At 40.3% G+C, this 26,204-nt stretch overlaps 1 protein-coding gene across 3 annotated transcripts in view; it reads right to left on the reverse strand.

Annotated features, from left to right (window-relative positions):
* The window catches only part of LOC126268083 (mothers against decapentaplegic homolog 4), a 172,055-nt gene that overhangs the window by 134,721 nt on the left and 11,130 nt on the right, over positions 1 to 26,204 (reverse strand). For all 3 annotated transcript variants that reach the window (XM_049973570.1, XM_049973572.1, XM_049973571.1), the window contains exon 4: positions 880 to 1,054. In XM_049973570.1, the coding sequence (XP_049829527.1) occupies positions 880 to 1,054 (175 nt within the window). The remainder of the gene's footprint in view (positions 1 to 879; positions 1,055 to 26,204) is intronic.

Raw genomic sequence — 26,204 nt, forward strand, 5'->3', positions numbered from 1 at the left:
GACTGCTACTGTATCAACACCAAATAGGAATATTTGTTTCACGGAGTAGACTTATTGCAGGTGTGAGATAATGTACAGCTGAGCATGCTGCAACTTTGTGCTAATTTCTAGGCTAGGTCAAATATAGCAGAAAAATAACTGTGTTTACTTTTCCACACCTCTTTCAATTTGCAAGAGGATTCACTAACTAGTCTCACACTGTAAAGCACAGAGTGCTTGTTCTTATTTCATCCTGGACTTTCCATTGTTTGACTGTAAACTGTACGATATATGTCATGCTTTCCCTTGAATACATATTGTGTTATACAGAGGTTAGGTTAGGTTAGGTTAATGTAGCTCTGGAAGCAATTGGTGTTGCATGGGATCTGTAGCAGGTTGGGGTTTTCAGTAGATTCATGAGGCATTCCGGAGCGAACTGTCTATGAGTGGTAATTATCCAGGTTTGAGTTCAAGTAAGGCATGCCAGTTGCACATTTTGTATACAATAAAAAACATTTAAGATAATTACAGAAAATGAAATATTGTACTTTTTAATATATAATCTTCACCTTACATGGCACATTATGCAATACTACAAATTAAATTAGTGACATAACTAGACTATAACCAGCATAAATTGTGTATTCTGGTGAATTTTATATACAAATATACTTTACAAACAAAAAGCAATCTGTAATGGAAATATAAAACAAATACGAAGGCCACAAAAATGGAAACAAGCTGTATGACAACAGTTTCCACAAAATTAGCATTAAATTGGGAAAGTTAACTTTAAAATTAATCAATTCTATTTCCTTGTCTGTACTCAAGCAGGCAAAACTCCTGCTCCATGAAAACATCAAGTGACACTGAATTATTACTTTTAAGGAAGGAACAAACCTATTCCCGGAGAAACAACTCTCTCATAGTGGTATGGATTAACACAGACAGAATCACACTTCAGGTCAAATGCAAACTGGCAGAACTTCACATGTTTCAGCTCATTCTTGTGCAAATCTGGCCATCGCCAGATTCGTGCATAAATGACATGAGGGAATCCTTTTCTACCAGCAACCTGAAAGGAGATGAGAATAACTTACAAATATTGCAGACACTAGATACAGAATTTACTATATCAGACTGTTTCTTGGATGCATGATTATTTTCTCATAGCTATTTTAATAATCTCTTACGCTTCTGTCCCACAAGAGTCCATAAAAATATTTTCTTTGGAGGGGGTCGAGAAGGAGAGATATGAATCTAAAATTTTCATTTTTTATTTAACAGAGCAGTGAGATTGGAGATACGTAATGAATCAACATCTCAATTTTAAATGAGGTACACAAAACTTATGTCTCAAAGAATTCACAGTTACCAACTTCATGTTTTTTGTAGGGAGATTACTATTGAATATAATGGTACACATCTCAGCAGCATACAGGTATACTAATTTTATCTTCATGTAATTAAATCCAACAAGATTATTCATGAGTTGAGAAAGAAAACTAGAAAACATTCAGAAAGAATATTTTTGTTAATATACCAATGTTGTTGGGTTCGCCCTGGAAAAAAAAAAAAAAAATTGAAACGGAAAATGTCAGAGCAAATGGCAATTGTGCATGACATCAATAAAAATATGAATCAATATAATGTCACTGATTAGTCCTAAAAAGTGGAGAAACAGGTAACACTCTTAAAAAATTACTTATTTCACTTTAATGTCATCCACATGATGCTTCAGAAATATATAGAAGGTGTCCAAGGAAGTAGGGATGAATATTAATGTGCTACAGAACAAACAAAATTTATTGAAAATGTAACCGTACGGCAACAAGCACTGTGTTCACTGAAGTTCTCGATGACACGTTCACAAACGTCTGGTACTATGCCGTTAATAACCCTTTTTATTTCATCCTTCAATTGGTGTATTGTTTGTGCTTCGTTCACATACACTTTTGATCTCACAAATCCCCACAAAAAAGGGGTCACAAGGCATAAGATCATGTGATCTGGCAGGCCATTTCTGGTTGCCACACAAAGTGATAATTTTTTGACGATTTTTTTCATTCAGCAGAGCAATTGCTTCATGAGATGTGTGACATGTTGCACCATCTCACTGAAACTAAAAACCATCATTTTCATCAATAAGTGGCAAAAATCAATCATAAAGCATGTTTTTGTAACGATCATTGTTCACGGTGACGTGAGCTACCATTGAACAAACTGATGTCTCTTTTCATGATCTGCAGATTTCAACTCTTGTGTAAGTTGAATCTTGTGCTCATACAGTTTCAGACCTTTTGAAAGGATTTCATGCAGTGAACTTGGTGATAAATTTAATTTTTGGGCTCATCAGCTAACCAATTTTCTGAGGCTTATGGTCACACTGTAATGCACTACAGCAATGTTTTCTTGTTTTCGAAGGGAACTGGTCGTCCTTTATTCTTAACATTTGAAATAGAACTCGTGGTCTCAAACTTCTAGATCAACTTCTGAACTAATGATTTGGTTGCAGCAGCATTACTTCTGAGTGTGACATTAATTCGTGAATGGTTGGCATGGGACTTGCACTGTTTTGTAGTAACTTTTTATCAGTTGGATATGTTGCTCTGTTGTCAACTGCTCCATGGCAAAAATAAACATCAAACAATAATGCTCACCACACACAAGCTATCAGGCTACTAATGGGAAGGATCACAGATAACAAACATGAACATTATTATTATTTTCGATTATTCCCATTTAAGAGAGCGTTTGAACTTGAATTCCTTTATGATGATTGTTTATGTATTTTTCTGAGCCCAAATTTTCTTCATGTGTTCACTGTGTTGTTTCTTTCGCTCCGCTGTCCATTTGCATCCTGGTCTCTTCTGTGTTGTGGTGTCAAACTTATGTTTTTTGATGATGTTCCAGAATTCAGTTCTATTTTCTGCATCGTTTACTGTTATGTGTGCTTGTCTGAGGTCCTCTTCAACTTCTCTTATCCATTTCGTTTTTCCCCTGCCTGAGTTGATGACTTTAAGAAATCGCTTTGAAATTCTGTTTTCATTCATCCTGTGGATATGTCCGCAGAACTGCATTCTTCTTTTCCTTATTGTATCCGTAATCTTGTCTGTGTATTTATATAATTCTGATGTTGGTCTCTTCTTCCAGATTCCTTGCTCTTGTATCGGGCCAAAAATTTTCCTGAGGATTTTCCTTTCTTGTTTCTCTATTTCTTTGATTTTAGTTTGCCCACCTATTTGTGTTGTTTCAGATGCATACAGTGCCTCCGGAAGTACGGCAGTGTTGTAGTGCCTCAATTTTTCATTAATGGATATGGACTTTTTGTTATAATAGTTCCACGTGAGTTTACATGCTTTCTGTAGTTTTTTTATTCTTTCCTCATTGGCCTTTAGGTCATCATCATCATCACCATCATCATCATTTCGGTTGAGGGATCACTCGACATCATGGTCATCAGCATCCTGATGACAAGTCAGCAAGCATATCTCATGGGTGGGGACGAAGGTTATCCCCACCAATTCAGGGATGAGACCTGACAATTCCCAAAATTTCACCACCCTTGTAACACCAGAATTGGTATCTGCGAGGATGGTGGGCAGATCTCCAGCGAGACTGAGGGCTGCCCTAAGATCAGTATACAGAAAACTTGTAGCTACAATTATGCTGGCTTTGTCAGCCATTGCCCAGTATCCCAATGTGGCCAGGCACCCAACAAAAGATCAACTCCTTGCCATGGTGTTGGAGCCACTGTAAGGAGTTATGGATGAGCTGAATCAGTGGGTCTACTGGATACATTTGGTGAAGTGCTTGCAGTGCACTAAGAGAGTTGGAACAGGTAAGGAACCTTGTACGGTGATGTCTGTGAACCCTCTCCAGTGCCATCAGAATGCCATATAATTCCGCATCATAATTTGTAAATTATTTGGGAAGACACACTTTAAAAACCCTTATTGGGGAAAACAGCAGAACAGAGAGCATTCCCTTGCTGGGATCCATCTGGATAAACAATGATAAATCTGTGGTATGTATTTAAAATGGATGAAAACAAAGTAGTAAAAACAAAATCTGGGGTACAAGTTTTCTTGTACTGTGTCAAGCTTAAAATCACTTTGGGCCTCTGAAGATGCCAAGGCGTTCAATCCCTGGCTGTGTATTTTGATGCCCAAGAGATCCAGATCCTTGAGACAGTCTGTAGCATGTATCCCAAATGGCTTGGTCGCATGGGGCCGATTCCTAAACAGTCATTCAAAGGTGGGTTGGACCAGTGAACTAAATGTCAATGACTGAGGTGAAGCTGAGATTTTCAACATCTGCCAAGCCAAAAGGATACTTCGCCGAATCCAGAGTGGTGGTTCACCCGCCTCTGCACACAGATTCGGAACTTGGTTGGTCCGAAAGGCTCCAGTCGAAATCCGAATGCCTGCGTGGTGGACAGCATCTAAAATCTTGAGGTAGGAAGTACGGGCCGATCTGTAGACCACACTGCCACAATCTAAGTGGGATCGAACAAATGCTCTATAAAACTGTAGGAGGTGGGACCTGTCAGCTCCCCGTGTTTTTCCGCTAAGGTATTTCAAAATATTCAACAACTGGAAGCCCTTTGTTCATAGGTCTTTCAGGTGTGGAAGCCAAGTTAATTTCGAGTCAAGTAATAAACCCAAAAAGTGCACAGTGTCTTGAAAACGTAAAATATTGTCCCCCATTGTGAGCACTGGTTGGTTAAAACTTCAACAAACACCGTAAAAATTGATACATGTAGTCTTCTAGGGTGAGAACCGAAAACCAGTTGTCTTGGCCCGGGTTTTCAGCCTCCTAAAGGTCAGCTGTAGCTGCCTCATCATCATCGTCATAAGATCAGAGGAAGAGTAGAAGATTGCAGTGTCATCCACAAACGAAGAGCACTTGACAGGTCTCCTGACTGCGGAGGAAATGCCACTGATAGCGATGGCAAACAATGTGACACTGAGGACACTGCCTGGGCAGTCAGATATGGCATCGCCAATGTCATATCGAAAACACCAGTCTTCGAGAAAGGATTGGAAAGAAGTGGCAGGCATCCTTGAAGTCCCCATTTATGAAGTTGGTGAAGGATGTTGTGCCTCCTATCTGTGTCATATGCTTTTTCGAGGTCAAAAAATGTACAAACCAAATGGTTTTGGTGTAAGAAGGACTCCTGTATTGCCATTTTCAGTAGAATTTTAAGTTGTTAAAGGTGGAACGGTAGCGCCTGATACCACACTGGGAGTGGATCAGGTAACTTCAGGATTCGAGCAGTCAGCCTCACAGCACATTGTGTGCATTGAAGTCCCCCACAAGGAGGAATGGGCATGGGAATGCCTGGAAGAGTTCTGCCAGTGTGTCTGCTACCAAAGCATCATTAGGGGGCAAATACAAAGAATACACAGTGATATTAAAGGGTGCGAGAACTTTCACAGCAATTGTTTGCATGGTCATGGTAAGAGAGACAGGAGACGAATGGCATCTGTCACCAATGAAAACAGCCACTCCACCTTTAGCACTATCTCCAGTAGTATCATCCTTCCTGTATGCATAGTAGCCCCGTAATGCAGGTGTATTGGTGACTTTAAAATGTATTTCTTGTATGCAAATGCAGAACAGTTGCTCCTGGACCAGCAGCTGCTATTCTTCCAAATGTGAGGGGTATCCATTCAAATTCCACTGCAACACAGAAATCCCTGTGGAAGCAGCTGGTTAGGGATGGTTGTTCTTTTCTTTCTTCCTTGGAGGTGGTGATTTACTGGGGAGGTCAGGAGGAACATTATCGGTTTCCTTGCTCTCTGGATGCTCCTATTGTAAGTCCATATCCTCTAGAACATAGTCCCCACCAGAAAGAGAGTGCACTCACCTGTAGTTTTCTTGGACTTATAAATACTTTTTGAAGGACAATTTTCTTTACTGACAGAAGGAAATGCTTGCCTGGGTTGCGTGGATGGCTTAGTTGACTTCTGATTTTGGGCACTGGTATGTGGCTTAGGTGGTAAGCCTATTGCTGAACACTTCCGAATGACTTTGGTTTCAAGTGGAGCATTTCCCTCCCTGTTACATTGACACGTGCACGTGCTCGTACTTGAATCTGTGGCCTGAGTTTGTGTCGAAGAATCACACTTAGCAATTGGTGTCTTAAGGGCTGATGCAAAAGAAGTCTTTTTACTTTCAACTCCTGAATTTTTCTTTCCTAGTTATAAACCTCATAGTTTCTGCCCCACACTGGGTGATCCCTGGAGCAGTTTACACATTTTGGAGGAAGTGTATAAGAATTGCCTGACTTGTGAGACGAGCCTCCAGGGTTGCCGCACATAGCCTTGCCATTACATCCCATAGTGGTATGGTCAAATCTTTGACATTTGTAGCATCACATTGGGTTAGGAACAAATGGGCGAACCTTAAGACATACTTAACCTGCAATGATATGTTCAGGTAATTCTGGAATACTAAACATTAGAATAAATGTTGTCAATTTTTCCAATTTTCCATTGACTCTCCTCATAGTTCTGCACTTCCATGACATCCATATTTTTACATTCTTCACATAATTCCACGGGGTCCACCTCCATTATATTTGAACGCGTAACCATGTCCTTAATATAGTTATGGGTGTTATGCAACTCAGCCTCGACTGTGTAGTCTCCTAAGGTCTTACATCCCAGAAGCTTAGATATCTGGTCTGAATTAGCAGTTACAACTAGAAGTGTTCCATTACGAAGTTGTTTGACATGTTTTAGAGACCCAGCAATAGGCGGTGAAGCCAAGAGCCTGCAGTTTCTGAAGCATGACCATAGCTTACGATGACAGAGGGCTAGTGGCGCTTACCAGTCCCCAGTTCAGGAACTGCAGGGTTGCCAAGCACACACTCAGCAAACAAATGCCGAGTCCCTGAGGGGACAAAGATGAACAAACCATGACTGCCAACCGTCATATGACAAAATGGTGCAAGATTCAAATTTGTCCTTACTTCCCGATCACACATTAATTTACAAACTTTGGGGTGGCATATTCCTCATGCCAATGAGAATAAGTCAGTATAAATATATGTTCATAAATAATTTGTTGTTTAGTTATAATAAACTATTATCAATGTATTCAAGGTGAACCACAGCAAGTAAAGTTTGTAATCAACACTTAAAATTGATTTTGTTTGTTAAATGAATGATAACATTGACACAAGGGGGTGTCAATCTGCTGATGGCAATGTGGTAGTATGGAGACATTTTTATATTTAATGTCTGTGTACATTTAAGATTGATATATATTGAATGTTTCAAAAAGTGGCAACTGTGAATTACCTGATGAATGTTGCAGCTAAATATTCATTTTATGAATGCATGGCCATATCAATGGCAATGGGCACAAAGCTGCATCAAAACACATTTCCAGACAGAAGACAGCCAAGCCATCCAGCTTTTGCTGGTACTTATCACCACATTGTTGAGGCAGCACAGATGTTGGGTCAAGGTAAATGAAAGCTTGCAAAGGCCGAACCAGAAAGGACACATCGTGTCTCCTGCTGTGAGAGCTGGAATTACAGGTAACTGCCACCTAGGTTTATATCTTATCCCTATATATTATAAAGCTACTGTCTACAAGAACTTTATTCAGAACCTTCTTCCAGAGTTGCTACAGGATGAGCTCCAGAAAGAGGGAGGAAACCTATAGTTTCTGCATGATAAGGCTCTGTCACTCTTCAGTCACACTGTTCATGATGCACTGGACAATATTTGAAATGACAGATAGATAGACAGAGGAAAATAAGTTACAGGGTCAGTACATCCTCCCCCCCCCCCCCCCCCAAACCTCATTCCTCTGTAGGGCTGTCTGTGAAATCAATTGGTTTATGCAGCACACATTGATAATGGAACGATGCCTCATCAGAGTATCAAGGAAGCCTTCAAAGTACTTGTCACCATTCAGATGTGTTTGAAAGTGGGCGAAAGCCAAAGATTTGAAAAATCCATGTGATTGTACAGGAATTCACAGGATGTTTTTGACATTTGTTTTCGTTTTATGACTTCAGAATTTTGAAAGATGTTCCTTTATTACTTAGCTAAACAAGAAGAATTTTCTTGTGCACATTTACTTGAAATTTTTCCTTGTTTCGATGTGAGAAATCTCCCCCCCCCCCCCCCCTCTACTAAGTTCATAGAAGTTTTTTGTCAGATCCTGTACTGTTGTCTATTTGTTAACAAAAAATCAAATATGATCATATTAGTGGATGTTCTGCACTATAGCAAGGCATCTATTATTTAACATTAACAAACAATCTTAAAAAAAAAAGATGCACCATGAAGGAGTTATGGCAATTGGTCACAAATTACTACTCATAGGGGTACTGATGGAAAATACAAAATTGTTAACTTCGGTGGTTGATGGATGAATGTTTGGCAGTGCAGTGAAATTTCACCTCGCACCTGTCAAGCATAGTAAACAGGGGACATGACTATACAATGGCATAAAGTCTTTGTGAATTTCATTCTACATACTCAGACAGTAACTACACTTCACAGACATATGAGTGAACAATTTATAGGCAAATTCCTGCATTTGAGAGAGGACATGTAGTTGGGCTCAGAGAAGCCAGTTGGAGTGATCAGTGAACTGCTCAAGATTTGAATAGGAGTGATTAGAACAGAAATATGACAGAGCATGAGGACCGAGCAATTGTCAGACAGGCACCCAGATCCTCAGTTTCATCATCATCATCCCTGATCTCATGTGCAACTAGTGCTTCAGTGACCACGAGCAGCATTAATGTGCTGCTCACAGAAAGAGGGCTAAGCTCAAGGTGCCCCTTGGGCCAACTATCATTGACCTCTGTAAACTGACAAGACCATTTGCAGTTGTGCTGGCCACATTCAGCCTGGAATCTGACTGAATGGAATAGACTTGTCATCAGTGATGAGCCTCGCTTCAAATTGAGCCCCAATTACCAGCAAAGACATTTCTGGAGACACCCCAGACAGCAGTAGGATACCAATCAGACTATGAGCAGTCATACAGCCGCACAACCACGAGTGATGGTCTGGGATATTTCATTTCATGGCAGGACATGTTTGATGGTCATCTGCAGTACCCTTATAGCACAGCCGTACATCAATGGTATTCTCCACCCCATTTTGTTGCCCTACATGACAGGCCGTCCTGGGCTTACGTTTCAGCAAGATAATATCTACCTGTACAAAATGAGAATTTCTACTTCTTGTTTTCATGCTTTCCAAACCCTAACTTGACCAGCAAGGTCACCAGATCTCACCACAATTGAGAATGTTTGGAGCATTATGGGCAGGGGCTTCCAATCAGCTAGGGCTTTTGATGATTTTACATGTCATTTGGACAGAATTTGTCATGATATCCCCCAGGACAAAGCGCATCTCTATCAATCAATGCCAAGCCGAATAATTGTTGTACAAGGACTAGAAGGGGACCAACGCATTACTGGTTTGATCAACTTGCAAAACTCTTTCTCTTGAATAAATCACTCATTTTTCTGAAATTGTAATCACTTGTTTGTCAATACACATACATCACATCTACTGATTTCCATCTCATTTGGGTAATGCCTTCAATGTGCAACTTTTTTTTATATTGGAATATGGCTACAATTGAACAGATATATCTTGAAAGCTACAAGTTTTGGATTGACAGGCAAAGTGTAACCCAGGTCCAGAATGCATCTAAATTAATGTGGCAAACATCTTAGGATGTTATTTAAATTTTCTGGTAGAACCAACTCTTAACAGTCTAGGATTATACTAAGACAGCTCTCATATCCACAGTGTCATTGTTGTTTGACCGTAAAAGTGGGCTGCTAGTACAGATTGCACACTCCAATTGTAGAAGGGAATCAGCCATGCCATATCGAAAGGAACCATCCTGGCTTTGCATTGGTCACTTTAGGGAAATCATGGAAAGCCTAAATCCGGATGACTGGACAGGGATTTCAAATGCCTTTCTCCTACATGCGAGTCCAGTGTGCTACTTAATGTACCATCTTGCAACATAACTACATCGTTGAGTTAGAGTATGTGTCAATTCCTGTATGTGGTGCGTCCCTCAACTCTTAAGCTGGCAACCCCCCCTCCCCCCCGGTTCTTTTTTTTTTTCTTTTTCCTCCTTTTTTTATGACTGATGCATTTGAGCCCACAAGTGAAGCCCAGTAAACCTACTCTATCGTGTCTGATGTTCAAAGGAGAGCTAAGTACAATTGCTCTGCTAGATGATTAAACTGAATGTAGTCTCAGTGAGCTGCTACGCATCCAGGATTTGAACAGCCAAAAGATATAATGTGGTGAATAATTTGGTCAATGGGGGAGAAGCTGTCCAAATGGGAAGTGCATGCAGATGTTACACCAAGTATACAACAAGGTGTGCTGGTGAAGGAGGAGAGGAGTGTATAGGTAACTGTTGATTGAGTCCGTACACTTGGCTGTTGAGCCAGTAAACTGTTGCAACTCAATCAAGCAGTGAAATTGTTAGTAAGTCAAAGGACAAGGGTTATTTACTGTGAACAGCATGATCCATCAAACTTATGTTGTGTAGTGATTATTTCTTATTGTGCTTGACCATGCAATGCTACAATAAGTTAAACATGCAGTTTTGCAGACTTACAGACATCAATTGCTGGGAATGCACGAGATACTAAAATGAATAAGAAATCAGTACTTCAGAGTCCAGTAGCGAGTGGGTGTCCTTTCTGGTCCACCCACCCTTGGACACACCTATGAGCCTAGCAGCATAAGGGACACAGTGATTGCAATAGAATATTTAATCTAAACTGGCTACAATTAAAGGGCACACAACACATCAATGTTGAAGACATATCCAGATAACAGGAGACGGCTGTGCGCCCCCCCCCCCCCCCCCCCCCTCCTCTCCGCACCTCTCTTGTGAATGTGAATGCCTATGCCTCTATCTGGTTTGGTAAATTCTCCTGCTCACTGTCTGTCTCAAGATTTTAGAAACCACTTTACTTAGTGTGTTAGTAGCTAGAAAGGTCAATGTGTATCCAGACTGCAAATTAAGCTTTTGGTTTCTACAAACAATATCAATATATCTGTCCTCAGTATGAACCTTCCTCCCTTCTCCACATGAAACAATGCTAACATCTGTAACTGTTAAAATTTTCTGTTAATGTTCATGAAGCTTATCTCTATTTAAAATACAATAAAATTTGGTCAAAATCTTTACGACACTCACAGTTTTCATCCCCAGAAGGTCAAGAGAGTAATTTAAAAAGCTTAGAAAAAGGGAGCATATACATATAGCAGTTCATTTAGATTCTATGGTGTGTTGAATCTAGAAACTTAAGGTAACGAAGGGTAGGCAGGAATTCAAAGACTAATAAAAGTTATCAAGAATTAACATGTTATTTTATCATTAATAAATGTAATTTTTTGTGAGGAACTGTTAGACAGGCACTCAGAGCCCCAGACTCATCATTGTCATCAATCTGCTATGCAACTGGTGCTCCAGTGACCACAAAGAGCATTAATATGTGGGTAGCAGAAAGGGGGCTCAGCTCACAGCTCCCCTTGCACTGACTACCACTGACATCTGTACACCAACAAGCCCATTTGCAGTGGTGCCGGGCATATTTGGACTGGAATCTCATTGACTGGAGTACAATTGTCTTCAGTGATGAGGCCCACTTCAAACTGAACCACAATGACCAACGAAGATGTGTCTGGAGATAACATGGACAGTGGTGGGATACCAACTCGACTGTCACCTGCCATACCACCCGACAACTAGAAGTGATGATCTGAGATGATATTTCATTTCATAGCAAGGCCCCTTTGGTTGTCACCCTTACAGCACAGCAGTATGTCAATGATATTCTGTGCCCCATTTTTTCTCGTAAATTGGAAGCCATCCTGAACTTACATTTAAAGGTACTTCAACAATATTCTATGCCCTGCTTTGTTCCCATGAATGGGAAGCAATCTTGGGCTTACATGTCAGAGATACAATGCCTGCTTGCAGGTGGCAAGGATTTCTACTGGTTGTCTTAGTGTTTGGCAAAACATATGAGTACCATGAGCATGACTCTCCAACCATCTCAGGATTTTGATGATCCAATGCACCAATTGGACACAATTTGGCACAATATCCCTCAGGAGAACATCCAACACCTCTGTCAATCAATGTCAAGCCAAATAACTGTTTGCACAAGGGCCAGAGGTGGAACACTGCATTACTGACTTGCTCCATTTACAAAGCTCTTTCTCTTTCTCCTGAATATATCATCCATTTTTCTGAATACTCATTTGTTTCAATAATCATTTGTTTCAATAATCATTTGTTTGTCAGTACATGTACACCAAATCTACATATTTCCATCCCAGTCAGATAATTCCTTCATGGCGTATTGTTTTGTGTTAAGAGTGTACTAAAATACAATTTGACCAAGTTAGGATTTTTGTGCATCCAGTAGTAAACTGCAAGAAGTCCAATGTATGGGTGAAATAATATTAGAGATTTTCTACATTGGAGGATAACAGAAACTAAGAGTATTGGTGACAATCCTACTACAGAAAAACCTATTTATCAGAGACAAAGTAATCTTTTGAAAGAGTGTAGGTGAGAATGTAGTTAAATGCTGCACATAACTCAAGGGACCCAATTTAGTACATAATGACTAATATTTTACTTAAAAAGAGTAATCTTTCCATTCTGTTTATAACCTAATTAAGATATGATAAGTGGGCAGCAATCATTAAGATAAGAAAACTACAAACAGCCTGATCTGGGCAAAGGAGGCGACAGAGTGTTCTGCCTGGCTCTCAGCAGGCTTATATGGTTAACTGGACGTCCCTTAAAGAGAATCGTAAAAGCTCCCTTCATGAATAAAATGTAAAATTAAGTCAGCTGCTCAGGCATAATCCTCTGACACCAGCGTTAGCAAGTTGAGGAGATTAAGAGTCTGCCACAGGATGGCAGCAAAATGTGGACCGTCCTTGTAAGAGAGGAGATGACGATGATTCAGCCAATTACGGCCAATGTGTAGCCAGCAAATTACAGCAAATCACCCAATTACAGCCGATGTGCAGCCAGCAAAAAACAGCGAAGTCCTTGCAAGAGGCCTCCACACATTCATAGTCTCCCTTATCACCCCTAGTTAGTTTGGTGAAGTCAGAGTGACCCATTCTGTATTGCAGATCCCTAAAACTTGATGGCTTAATACCAATCAGATGTCTGTTTATGAAATACTTATCTAAAAATTCGTCTTGCTGGTAGCCAGTTTGGCCGGGCTATCAGCGACTTCATTCCCTGAGATCCCAACATGGCCCGGGGTCCAGACAAAGGACACTGATTGTTCACATTGTTCAAGGGATTACAGGGAATCCTGGATAGCCATGACCAAGGGATGGCAAAAGTAACACTGGTCAAGAGCTTGCAAATTTCTCAAGGAGTTGCTGCAGATGAGGAAGGACTTACTGGTCCAGGAAATGGAAAAACTTACAAACATGAGAAATGGCTACTAACTCTGCAACGAAAATACAACAGCCATCACGCAAGGAGTGCAGTTCAATATGTACCATGTGAGTGAAATTAAGCTTACGTGAGCCATTAGTATGGACTACTACTGAAACCCCATTGAGCCATTAGTATGGTCTACTTCTGAAGCCCCGGATGCGCCATGTATGGAGAATAATTGTTGGTGGAGGGCCTCCGAATTAACCGAGTCTTTCAGACCTTGTGAAAGGTCATGATGAAGCTCTGGCTAAGGGGTGCACCATGGGCCTGGAGGAGAGATGGCAGAGGAAACAATTCAGTTCAGAGTGGAGTAGTGTGATCTGAATTCCCACTGAAGAAACAGTTCGAGGTATATTTGGGCCTGGCCTCCTTTTTCAGGAAATGTGTGCCCAACTAACTATTAAATAGTGATGCAGCATTGCACTTACCATGAAAAAACATTTGGTTATGGACAAATCAATGGCAAAAAGATCTTGAAAACATAGAGGAGGCACTTGTCAATGCTGATAAAAAAAACACACTGACATGAGCCAGGAATTTTGTCTAAGTACAGGCGCGTCATCACAAGGCCTGGGGGCATGTCTTTTCCAAATTAAACAGCTAAATGGTAAACAAACACCAAGCATTATTAGTTTCACAAGTAGAAGGCTTACAGCGTGAGAGAGGGCGTACTCTGTATCTGAATTCTAAGTATTTGCTGTCATAAAGGCATTTCAAAAATTTGAATATCATTTAGGGGGCAGACACAAAATGTTTACTGTGATCATCAAGCCCTCTCATTTCTCCTAACCTGTGAACTACTACACAGAAAGATAGCTCGGTGGTGCCTATATATACAAGAATTTGGTTTTGAAATAGTGTACACTAGGAGTGAACAACACATAATAGCTGTTGTGCTACCGAGACTGCCACATGGTTTGGATGATTTTTTGGAATTTACTGAACAGATCTCAGATATCAGAGTCCAACCAATGTAGGACAGGACCTATCGACCATACTTTGAAAAACTGTAAAGCTCTCTAGGACACCTGCAAGAAGAGGATCGGCACTGGCAAAAGGTAAGAAAAAAGTTACAGGAAGCTAAGGACAATAATGTAGACAAGTTCTACATGATATATCAATGAGCACTATTTCATAGACACACACCAGAACAAGAAAACTGGTATGTTTGCTTACCAGAGGACTATGTTGATAACTTTTTTAAGTATACTCTTAACTTGTCGAGCACTACAGTGTCTCCAAATGTATAGGCAAAAATTGCCACCTACTGCTATTTCCTGAATATGAAACGCAGGATACAACAAGTGATCAGAAAATGTATAATATGCTGAAAAACTCAACACACAAATAAGCCTGGGTGGAACGAATTACGTCATTCTGACGAAACCACTTGAATTAGTATCAGTGGACACAGAAGGTCCATATCCACAAGGAAAGGGGACACTGAAATATGTGAAAGCATTGCATGATGTCTCTTCCAAATACCTCAAATTATATGCTGTAGGGTCAGTAACTTCAGGGCCAATCATAGGCAGAATAGTGGAAGATTACTTCCAAATAGTAAGAAAGTAAAAGATAATCTTGACTGACAATGCATCATATTTCACTGGCATGAAATGGAAAAATGGAAAGAATTTGTCAGTAAATACAGCATCAAACACATACTAGTATCTTGTTTTCATTCGAAGACCAACCCAATTGAAAGAGTATTCAGAGAGTTTAACCGCTTCATCCGTACATATAGTCCACAGAAACACCTAAGTGCATTGCATTAGTATCACCATTCCAACAGATCGTAAATAATTTACCACACACAACTACTGCTTTGACACCCAGAGAGTTGACATTCAAGAAAGTTACGTTAGGCGAATGGGCAAAACCTTTACTAAAGACATACAAAAAAGAAATGACTGTGGAGAAGAGAAAGCTCTAGTAACCTTAGAAGAAAAGGCAGAAGCTGTGGGGGGGGGGGGGGGGGGGGGGGGGGAATAAAAAAATAAAAAATAAATCATATGATAAGAGGTTAGGACGTGTAACTAAATTCCAAGTGGGTCAGGATGTGTTGCTGTGATCCCATCCAAAGCTGACAAAATACAAGAAACCCAGTCATAAGTGGTAATTATTATACACTGGACCATTTGTAATACTCAATATTCCACATCCACAATGTTACTGAGTAGTGTATCCCAAAAGTGGGAAGGGAAAGGGATTGTATCCACATAAAGACCTGCAAAGTTTGTTCATTAACAGAAACCAATACAATCAGTACAAACAATATGAAAAAACATATATCAGTTCAATTGCAAGCAAATCCTACACCATATATGGGAGGAGACACTGTAAATGAACTTACGGACATATCATGTATTAAACACCTAATCAGGGCCAATAAGATCACTATGATAAAATTCAGATATTGCCAGGTAATACAAAGGTAGGATATTTTTGGAAGGATGTTTAACGACATAGTTTGAGAAACACATTCTGGCCTATGGAACGTGATTGCTGTGAAGGGGAGAAGCAATTCTGACTTATAGAAATAGTAGTGGGAGACGTGTAGATGCTGCAAACACTACTGCACTTGTCAAGAAACTTGATGCACGTGCACAACGATATAGCTTATTAATAAAGCACAGTGGTAACGTAAAACCGTTCACAAACCAAAACCCTACACAACAAGCAATGGTACTGATATCAGCAAAAAATGAAATTAATACAATAATAAGTATATAATAGGATTAAAGTAATTTAGAAGGAGTATTTACGATGAATAGGGAATTGAGAAAAGTATAAAGCTAAATTAAGTAAAATAAACACTACTACACAAAAGGGTAGAGGAACGAAAGAACATGTACAAGACAATGAAAGGAAAGTAAATTCAACAAAATTACACCTCATTTTGAATTAAACTTGTATTTACAATAGATACTGTGAGTTACAGTTGGACTTTTTCACATAAGCCAACTACAGTATTTAAACAAAACTACAAACTATACAGAAAAGAACTGAAAATCGAGTACCATATATTAAAAGAATTACCACTAGTTTATTTATGCTACACATTATATTACACAATGTTACACATGAAGCCATTTGTGTAATACTGTAGGCGTAAACAGACCAAGCGGCTGGTAAGTCGAAGGGACCTAGAATAATATTTGTGTCATATTAAAAACAAAACATGGGTGTTCACGAACACAAGGTTTAGAATACTTTAACCCTCCTAACACCATGGGGTCTATAATGACCCCAGGGCGAATTTTCTGATAAATATACCTTATTACCTATTCCTAAAAATTATGAAATATTTGGACTTTTCCTGAATTAAGTAATGGGTTCGTAATATATTAATATAACTTTTCGAAAATGTTTAGTTTTGCAGAAAATCAAGAGAGAACCACTGAATACCATTGGGGTTAAATGCGACCCCATTTCTCTTGCGGTACTGTTACCCAATAACGCTGCATTGAATCAGTAACTTTGCTGTATTTCCTTTGTTTTATTCTTGTAAATATTGTTGTAATGTGTGATTGTCGCCAATACTTCATAAGCCGACACTTATTTGTTCCATGTTCCATGCAAGTGGAGACTACTATACTGTGTGTGTTTGATTTAGTGGAAAATGTCTAGTCACTTTTCCGAAGACGAAGTGCTTGAAATATTACTGTAGGATAATCCTCTATCCAGGGAATCAAATAGTGATATCAGTGATATAGTTTCTGATGTCTCATGCAGCGATGGAGAAATTGACGAGTTGGAAGAGAATAATCCTCAGTCAGACGAAAGTTCAGAAGAAGATGTGGACAGCGAAGATGTCCAGCCTGAACAAGAAGTAACACATATCTCTGACTGTTATATGTAAATACACATTGTATTTTTGTAAATGTGCTTTAGGGTCTAGCGCCAAGATATACCCTTTGTATTTTTTATTTTGTGTAAATCTAAAAACAAAGAAGAATTGTGGCACAAACACGAGTTGAGAAGAGCCTGTCAAAGAGAAGAGAGAGGAACATAATGCGTGTAAAGCCAGGTCCAACAAAATTCGCAGTGAAGAGTGTAGTCTCCTTAGAATCAGCTTCTCAGTTGTTTCTTAGGAGAAACATTGTTGATTCTAAAGTGGACTAACATAGAGGGTACTCTTGTTTATGGTAGTAAATGGAAACCAGTAGATGCCATTGAACTGAAGTGCTTCATCAGTTTCTTGATCCTAGCAGGTGCTTACCAAGCCCATAATGAAGCAGTTACACATCTGTGGAACAAAGAGGATGGTAGACCCATTTTTAGTGAAGCAGTGGCTAGAAATCGCTTTACGCAAATTTCAAGGTGCATCCAATTTGGTGACGCTAATGTGAAACATCGCAACTGTGCTCCTAACAAGCTGACTCCCATTAGAGAAATATCTGAAATATGGGTACACACATTTCAAGAAGCATATGTTCCTCACAGCAACGTAACAATTGATGAACAACTTTTGGCATTTCATGGTAGATGTCCATTTCGGCAATATATTCCTTCAAAACCAAGAAAATATGGGTTGAAATTATGGGCTGTATGTGATAGTGAAATGTCTTACGTTCTCAATCTCCAAGTTTACACTGGTCACAAGAAAATGAATCTCGTGAAGGCTTTAGATATGCTGAAAGGCTTAGAAAACAGTGGCAGAAATGTAACAGCTGACAATTTTTTCACTAGCCTTAGTTTGGCGAGAGAACTTCTGAAAATCAGTCTCACACTTTTAGGAACAATTAGAAAAAATAAAGGAGAACTGCCACAAGCTTTCACTCAGACCAAAGGTCGAGTCAAATATTCATCTATTTTTGCATTGTCTGAAAAAGGGAAAAGTTGGAACTTTGCTCAGTACAATACATTCAAGGAAGGAAGTGAAAGATCATGAAGAATACAATCCAGTAATGATTCTGCATTATAACAAAACAACATCAGCAGTAGATACCATGGACAAACTGGTTAGAACGTACACTACAAAGAGGATGAGCAGAAGGTGGCCAATGATATTATTTTACAACATGATTGATATCAGTGCTACCATATGGCTACATCTTACACCATACTGGGTAGAAAGGACCAACTACAAGAGACAGGATTTTCTCATAGAATTAGGAAAGCAGCTCGTCGGAAGAAAGCCAGACAAAATTATTTCCCCAGAACTCCCATGAATAGTACAAACAAAAGAAAGGGGGAAGGTGCCCGTTTTGTAAAAGGTCTGAGGATAGAAAATTCACTGATAAATTTTCAAAATGTGGATGTTCTGTGTGCCAAAACCACTCTGCAATTTATTGCTGTAAGTGTAATGCATCTTAAATGTCAATCCAGAATTTAATCAAAACTGTTTGTAGATTCATGAAAATCTTTTGTAAATTTTACAGATATAAAGAATTGAAAAACATATGCATTTTAATTTTATGTAGTGTCACTGACATCATGTTTTAGATTGTGGAAAGGATAAGGAGTGTAATTTTATCTACCATTATTAAATCTATCCTTAATAAAAAAATAAATTACGTTGGGGTCAGTAAAGACCCCAGTGGTACCCAGTGTAAAAAAAAAATATTCGGTATTAGAAGGGTTAAGAATTTCACTCTGCTGAGGGTGAAAGTAAACAAAACAGATAATACTCCCACATACAGAGCCAGTATCAGTAAGTGATTGAAGGATGAATGTGATACGAGATGACCCTCAGGCAATAACATACCTAGCAGTTTAATTATTGATAAGAATACTTTCTAGGGAAGGATGCAAAGCCGCATCCCAAATAAACACAGCAATATTATGGTGGTAGGTACCTTTGAAGATGGGCCCACCATACTGCAAATGTTGTGCGTATGAGTGTATAAGTACCGATATGTATGTGGAGTGGGAGTTTTTTTAGAGATTAAAGTACGTGAATGAATTTATGAAGTAAAGGAAAGGTCTACTACCATAAGAAAATGAGTTAAAAGGTAATTTACTGTGAGGCAAATGACACACGGTGTAAAGATCAAATAATGTTTTAAAAGGCGAACTGTACAAGCAAAAATGCCTACCCCTCTATGGGTATGTACATTGGTCATAAGAAGGGATACTAAGAACTGTAAGTAATACAATCAAAACTTTAAACCATTATGACATCTGAACATAATTACTGATAAAAGCGTATAAGTACAAGAAGTAAAAACCAAACTCCAGTGGAAATGCAAGTTGGAAATGGAGCAGTCTTCTGTGCCAAGATATGAGATGACAAGTAAAAATGTACATGATGGAACTTTTTAAGCTGGGAGACTAAGAACATTTAAAGAAGTATTGTCTAACAGTTAAAACAAATACATGTAGGTAGCACGATAAGCACACATGAAAACATTAGATACAATGAAATGTATGCTTGATTATGATATGAAGAATTTCAGATGAAGTTTGGACAGAAAACCCCATATTTTTCCTTCATTCAAAACCCACAGTTCCCTGTAGATAATAGATCTCTTTCCTGCTGAGTTGATAGAGGTATTGCTGAATGTAGTTGTGTTCTGTTACTGTTAGAAGACACAAGGAGGACAGATTATTTCAGTTTCCTTTTTCTGGCCACCTGTAATAAAGGGAGGATATGTAAATAAATGAAAATAAGGCTGCTTTTCTTTTGTTACATGTGTCAGCTCAAGAATGTTAAGAAAATTGAAGTTTACTTCTAAAATAAAACCTCTGATTCTTGAATATAACCTTGTAATTATATGTAATATTTTCTGTATACTATGTAAAGACAATTACATCATCATGATGCAACACGTGCCTGAACCATGTGAGATGCAAAAAGTGATACTGGTGGCTTACTATCACGAATACACCATGTCCCTACCACAAGGATAAAACGAGGATAAACCTTCTATCGTGTCGCAACATGCAGGACTTGGTGTCGATTGTAGAAAGTGGCTTACTATCACGAATACACCATGTCCCTACCACAAGGATAAAACGAGGATAAACCTTCTATCGTGTCGCAACATGCAGGACTTGGTGTCGATTGTAGAAAGTGGCTTTTTTGGACTCTACAGCATTTTAAGGTTCATTGTAGTCTACAAACAAATGGACAGTAATTTACACAGCTTCTTCATTGTGATATCAGAAAAAAATGAGGACAATCATCAAGTGGTTTCTTTGGTCTCTACTGCGATGAAGAGTTTGTTGCAGATTATGAACTAGAAGACAGGAACTTATATGGCTCCTCTCTTGTGGTTCTGACAGGTATAAGAGGCCCACAAGGTCACGATGCCACGTAGACATACTGACTGGCTACAATAGTGTGCAATGATTGTGATTATGCACTAACAATGCGAAGTGGAGACTTGACTTAAACAATCAATATGCCCACTGCAGGGATAATATATAAGAAAATACCACCTGAACTAAGAAAGACATAGAGAAGAGAAACAAAGTATATCAATATTGTAAATGATGTTACTGTCCAAAAGAATTTGTCAAGTGAATATTAAATAATCGGTAAAAGTTAAAATAAAAAAAATGTAATTTAATGTCTGCTCTGGGCAGAGAATAAACAACCCCTAACCAACCAGAAAAGTGCACCACTACTGCATACTGTCATCCAGTAAAGTCTGGACAATACCAGTGCACAGTAGGGCGGCAGTTGTAGTGTACCTAAACTGGAATACCAAAAGAATATAATTTTTTAGATTGCTTCTCTCTCTCTTTCTCGTCATTTACAGGAAGATAAACCTAACATGACTGTATAACTTATGGTATAGAATCCATGTTACCTCACCAATTTCAATGTTTTTCATGTTCATTTGTTAACAGTTTTCTTTCATTAACCACTTGTCTAGTTTCTGATGCCTCCGTGGTAGGATGTTTTATGGAGACTGTTGTGTTGGCAGAAGAGCCAATACCGTGTTACGATTGGAGGCCGAAATGCACGCGTTTTAGCTCACGCAGGCTGGCGTGAGGAGGGAAGAACTATACTGACGTGATGTTTGGAACATGACAAGGAATTAGAATTCAGAAAGCGGACGAAGCTAGTTTGATACTTAACTTTAATCCATTAATGATGAATGTTGCTCTTGATGGTACATGATTCACAATATTATCTGTTCAGAAGACATAGTAAGTGAATATAGTGCCTTGCTAGGTCATAGCAAATGACGTAGCTGAAGGCTATGCTAAACTGTCTTCTCTGCAAATGAGAGCGTATGTAGACAGTGAACCATCGCTAGCAAAGTCGGCTGTACAACTGGGACGAGTGCTAGGGAGTCTCTCTAGACTAGACCTGCCACGTGGCGGCGCTCGGTCTGCAATCACTGATAGTAGCGACACGCGGATCCGACGTATACTAACGGACCGTGGCCGATTTAAAGGTTGCCACCTAGCAAGTGTGGTATCTGGTGGTGACACCACAGAGACGCTCTGTCTTTGTGTGAAAGGAAAAAGTGTAAACTCGCATTAAAAAATATTCAATACAGTGGTCATTACAAGTTTGGAGTGCGGTTTCATTCAGTAGGAGGAAAAATCTATGACCATTAGGATTCCTTCAACAACAATTTTATATCATGACGACAATGCCTTATCGATGTGACATGGTCAGAAGAAATTTATTTATCTTGTAAGAGGCAGATCGGCCTCTGCGATTCCTGATGAGTACCAAGAAACTGTCTTCCGTTGGGGTGGTCCTGAGAAACAGGGGATCACTAAATCAGTTGGCAAAAGACTGGCTGTAGTTGTATTCTGGATTGCCTCATCAACATCACTGTGGCGGGGAGCCAAGGGCAACAGCAGAGGTGAAAGCATCCAGCAGAGTTATGCTGAGGGAGAGACAGGAAGATCAGGAAGGTCACTACCACACAGGACGCTTTGGACACTCTAGTGGATGGATGGGAGAAGAAAAGAGCCGTAGATGGAAAAATCAATGGCCAAGAAAGTTCTGTGCGGCTCACCAAAGTTGGTTAGTTGGTTGGTTGATTTGGAGGGAGGGTACCAAACAGTGAGGTCATTGCTTTCATTAGATTAGGGGATGTAAGCCGTGCTCTTTCAAAGGAAGTGTCCGGGCATTTGCTTGAAGCAATTTAGGGAAATCACATAAAACCCAAATCAGGATGGCTGAACACAGATCCCACTGAAGTGTTTAGGGACATCAGTGTTCGCAAGACAGAGGTGAATTTGTGCCAGTAAGTTTTTGAGGTCTTCACCATGGCCAGTGATCATTGTTCCACTACAAAGGGTTATGGACAATGAAATTACCCAAGAATGGGAAAGGTGTGTGAGAGGGGGGGGGGGGGGGGGAGCAGGGGGAAGGGGACTGTTGGGGGAGCTGAGAAACCAATGCAAACAATGTTATGAGGCACTTCACCATTGGGAAGGAGGTAAACAGCCCAGATGGTAGAATTGTAAAACACACTTAACTGAACAACTATGGCCTCCATAGGTGTATTAAGAGGCACACATTCACTCTATAGAATTTTTGGAATGTATGTGTGAACTGTGCCCGACACATGCCGTATGTAGCATAATTCTTATATCACCCGGTATCCACGAAGGGCCAGGGTCTGCAACGCTGGAAATAAAGTCTCCTGAAGAGCAATGAAGAAGGCAGGAGAAGTGCTTAAAAGATGTTGTAGCTCAGCTAGGTGGTGGAAAAAACCACTACTGTTCCACTGGAGAATAATGTTGTCAACGTACTGTGAGGCCATGAAGAGACCAAAGAGACAGTTTATGCCCAGGGTCACCCACTGCCACTGGTTGAGGTGTTATGACATCAACACACACAGGTTTTGGATTCGATTTTGTGGTAAACTTGGGGCCTAAATGGCTGCCAGAATCTCCGCCAGCCACACGAGTGGAACGGGAGATTTGGTGGTGTGGGGGCCATCGTGATATCCCTGTTCTTGGAGGACTACTACTTATCTTTCCTCTCCTTCAAGAATGTGGATGAGTGTGAGGCCTCCTCTGAATCAGTTTCAGGTAATGATGATCATGAAGCCCTATGACCTGCAGCCGGTCTCTCCAGCCTCTGGCTGGTGTCTGGTTGCAGACTGACAGAAACCTTGGACAGAAGTGTCCGGAGAGACCTTTTCCTGTCGAGAGAAATTGATTTGTCTCTAACTGGGACGTGGGAGCCTATGTCCCTGGGGACACGGGTGGAAAGGCAATGACCCTAAATCAAGTGTGGGGGAAGCAGCAAGAGGAGAGCCCCCAACTGTCACAGGGGGGAGGGGGGGGAGGGGAGCGCAGGCATGGTCGAATGGCCCTGACGGCCCACTGTTGGAGGTGGAACAGGCGGGAATACCGCCGCCAAAGGATGTGACATTGTCATAGCTGTAGCATGTGACACTGTTGTATATGCCTGGTGCAACTGCTCATACTACTTCTTTGCCTCTTGGCAAGTTAGTTTGTCGAGAGCTTCTATTCTCGTATTTTCTTCTCTCTCGGGAAAATGGTGCAATCTGGTGGGCACAGAGAATGTTGCTTTCCAAGTTTGACACATATGGGGGAAGGCGCTCAAGCAGCGTTCCTGTGCAGCGGTCATTTAAAATCTCTGTAGATGGGGCTAGCATTTCAATGCAAAGACATGTGTTCAAATTTCTTGAAGCGTCATATGGGGGCACCATACAGTTTCACATCGCATAGATATACCATCACCTTGATCTTTTCATGCAATAAATTGTCCTCAAAGGTCAAGATGAAAGCAGTGGTAGCAACTTTATTGTTCTTTGGCCCCTTATGGACACAATGGACCAAGTGGACATCCTGACAATCCACGTTGGGGCATAGCTCATCATCAGATCGCAAGAGCAGGTCTCTGTGGGAAACGATGCCCACAACCATATTTAGACTATTATGGGGATTGACAGTCACTGGTATGTCACCCAGCTTGTTAGAAGTCAGTACCATCTGTGAATGGGCAAGGGATACTGTTTTGATTAAAACTGACCCACTTTCCATTTTAGGGATGGCAGAAACTTCCCCAAACTTGTCTTCTGTGGCCTCCACAAAGAATAAGGGCTATGTGGCCTAGAAGGTATCTCCATCAGTGTTTCTCTACTTGGCACTTAGCTCTATATTCCTCCCATGGTATAGCAACAGAAGGGAACATTTTAGGGTTGTATCTCTCTCTGCATTAAATGAGAATTTTTCTTCCCCTGGGACTGCAGCACCATTGGCTGCCAGTGGGAGATAACTTCATCTGCTTCATTTGTGGCTCATCCGCCATGGTGCCAACCAATCTGAACGGGGGTCTCCCCACCCGGCCTCAGCAATGGCTACCTGGCCAGTATTCTGTCGCTCAAAGTCCACGTGCTCCAGTCATGACAGGCGCACACTCCTTGGCATAGATTATGAGTTTCCAATTCAGGCACCAACAGTGCAATACCTGCGTGGTCAGGGGGCCACCACCATGCAGGTAAATGATGACAAGCCCCCCCCCCCCCCCCTCCTGCCATTCCCACAATGGGATGGCTACTACACTGGGTTTTGGGTGTACTACCTTATTAAAGGGAAGGGCACAAAAACAGAAAGACAGAAAGGTGGAGACTGCATTGGCCAACCTTACCTGCATGATCTGCACTTAGGAGAATTTTGAAAATTTGTCACAGGCAAACCCACCAATGGGCACCATGTATTTATTTAATGAAAAGTTGTAGGAGTATAAGCTCACTAAGCTCGCAGAATGGGAAGGAAGTAATGTTGTAAGTGCTGGGGCCTCGTGGTAGCCAAACACAAACTCATAAGAAGAGATGGGAGCCCCCTTGGGTTGGGGGGAGGGCAGCAGGTGGGGTGGCAGTGTGGCGGTTCTGTCATTAAGTGAAGAAAATCAGTCGCTGCATTCTCTGTGGTCAAATGTAATGCCAGAAATTTGGCATTCTCAGCACACTATAGATCTCGAAATATTGAATTCCCCAATGATTTACGATATGGAATGTTCCATGTGTCTAGCTCCAACTACCTACCCACGTTCAAAGTCTGTTAAATCTTTTCACATGAACCACTGGAGTATAAATGACAGCTCTGCCGATCCACTAAGCTTTTATAACTTGTTTACACAATACTACCACCATGTGTTTCTGTAGATACCACTACCCCACGACTATCGTCATCTTAGTGTAAATGTACATACACTACCTTGTTTTTGGAATTAACAGCTTGGTTTGTGGGGAGAAGAGAGGACAGAGTGGAGGAAGTTAAAAAAGAAAGGCAGGTTCCTCAGATCCCAAGATCCCTCTCAGCCTCACTTCCATCACTGGAATAAACAAAATTTTTACGATTTGCAGGATACAGCACACAAATTTATAACAAATCTAACTCCTGAAACTGAATACGAGGAAAACGAGAACTAAAAACTCATATGGAAAAATTATTTCAGTGAAGTGGAATATGAATATCCCGAGAACACGCTATATTATTAACACACCATCTTCTGCAGCAATTAATGATTAAATAATAATGTTAATCTGCTTCTACTATTAAATTTCAATTAACAAAAAGGTGCAGCTCTGTTCTGAAATACTATTTGTTTGGTACTATGGACTGAAGTTTTACTTACAAAATCTGATGAAAATTATCTGGACACCTCTATGTAACGTGGAACTGACCCTAGATGTCACGGGACGTGGACCTGCCAGTATAAAAGGATGTGGGGAGTATTGTGTTGTCAGTAAAGAAGTAGTAACAACTGAGAGGTTTTGTCAGAGAGCTGTGAGACTTAAAATTAATAAATTATCAATTACTGGATATCACCT

This window comes from Schistocerca gregaria, chromosome 4, assembly GCF_023897955.1.
Source record: "Schistocerca gregaria isolate iqSchGreg1 chromosome 4, iqSchGreg1.2, whole genome shotgun sequence".
In the NCBI taxonomy this organism is placed as follows: domain Eukaryota; kingdom Metazoa; phylum Arthropoda; class Insecta; order Orthoptera; family Acrididae; genus Schistocerca; species Schistocerca gregaria.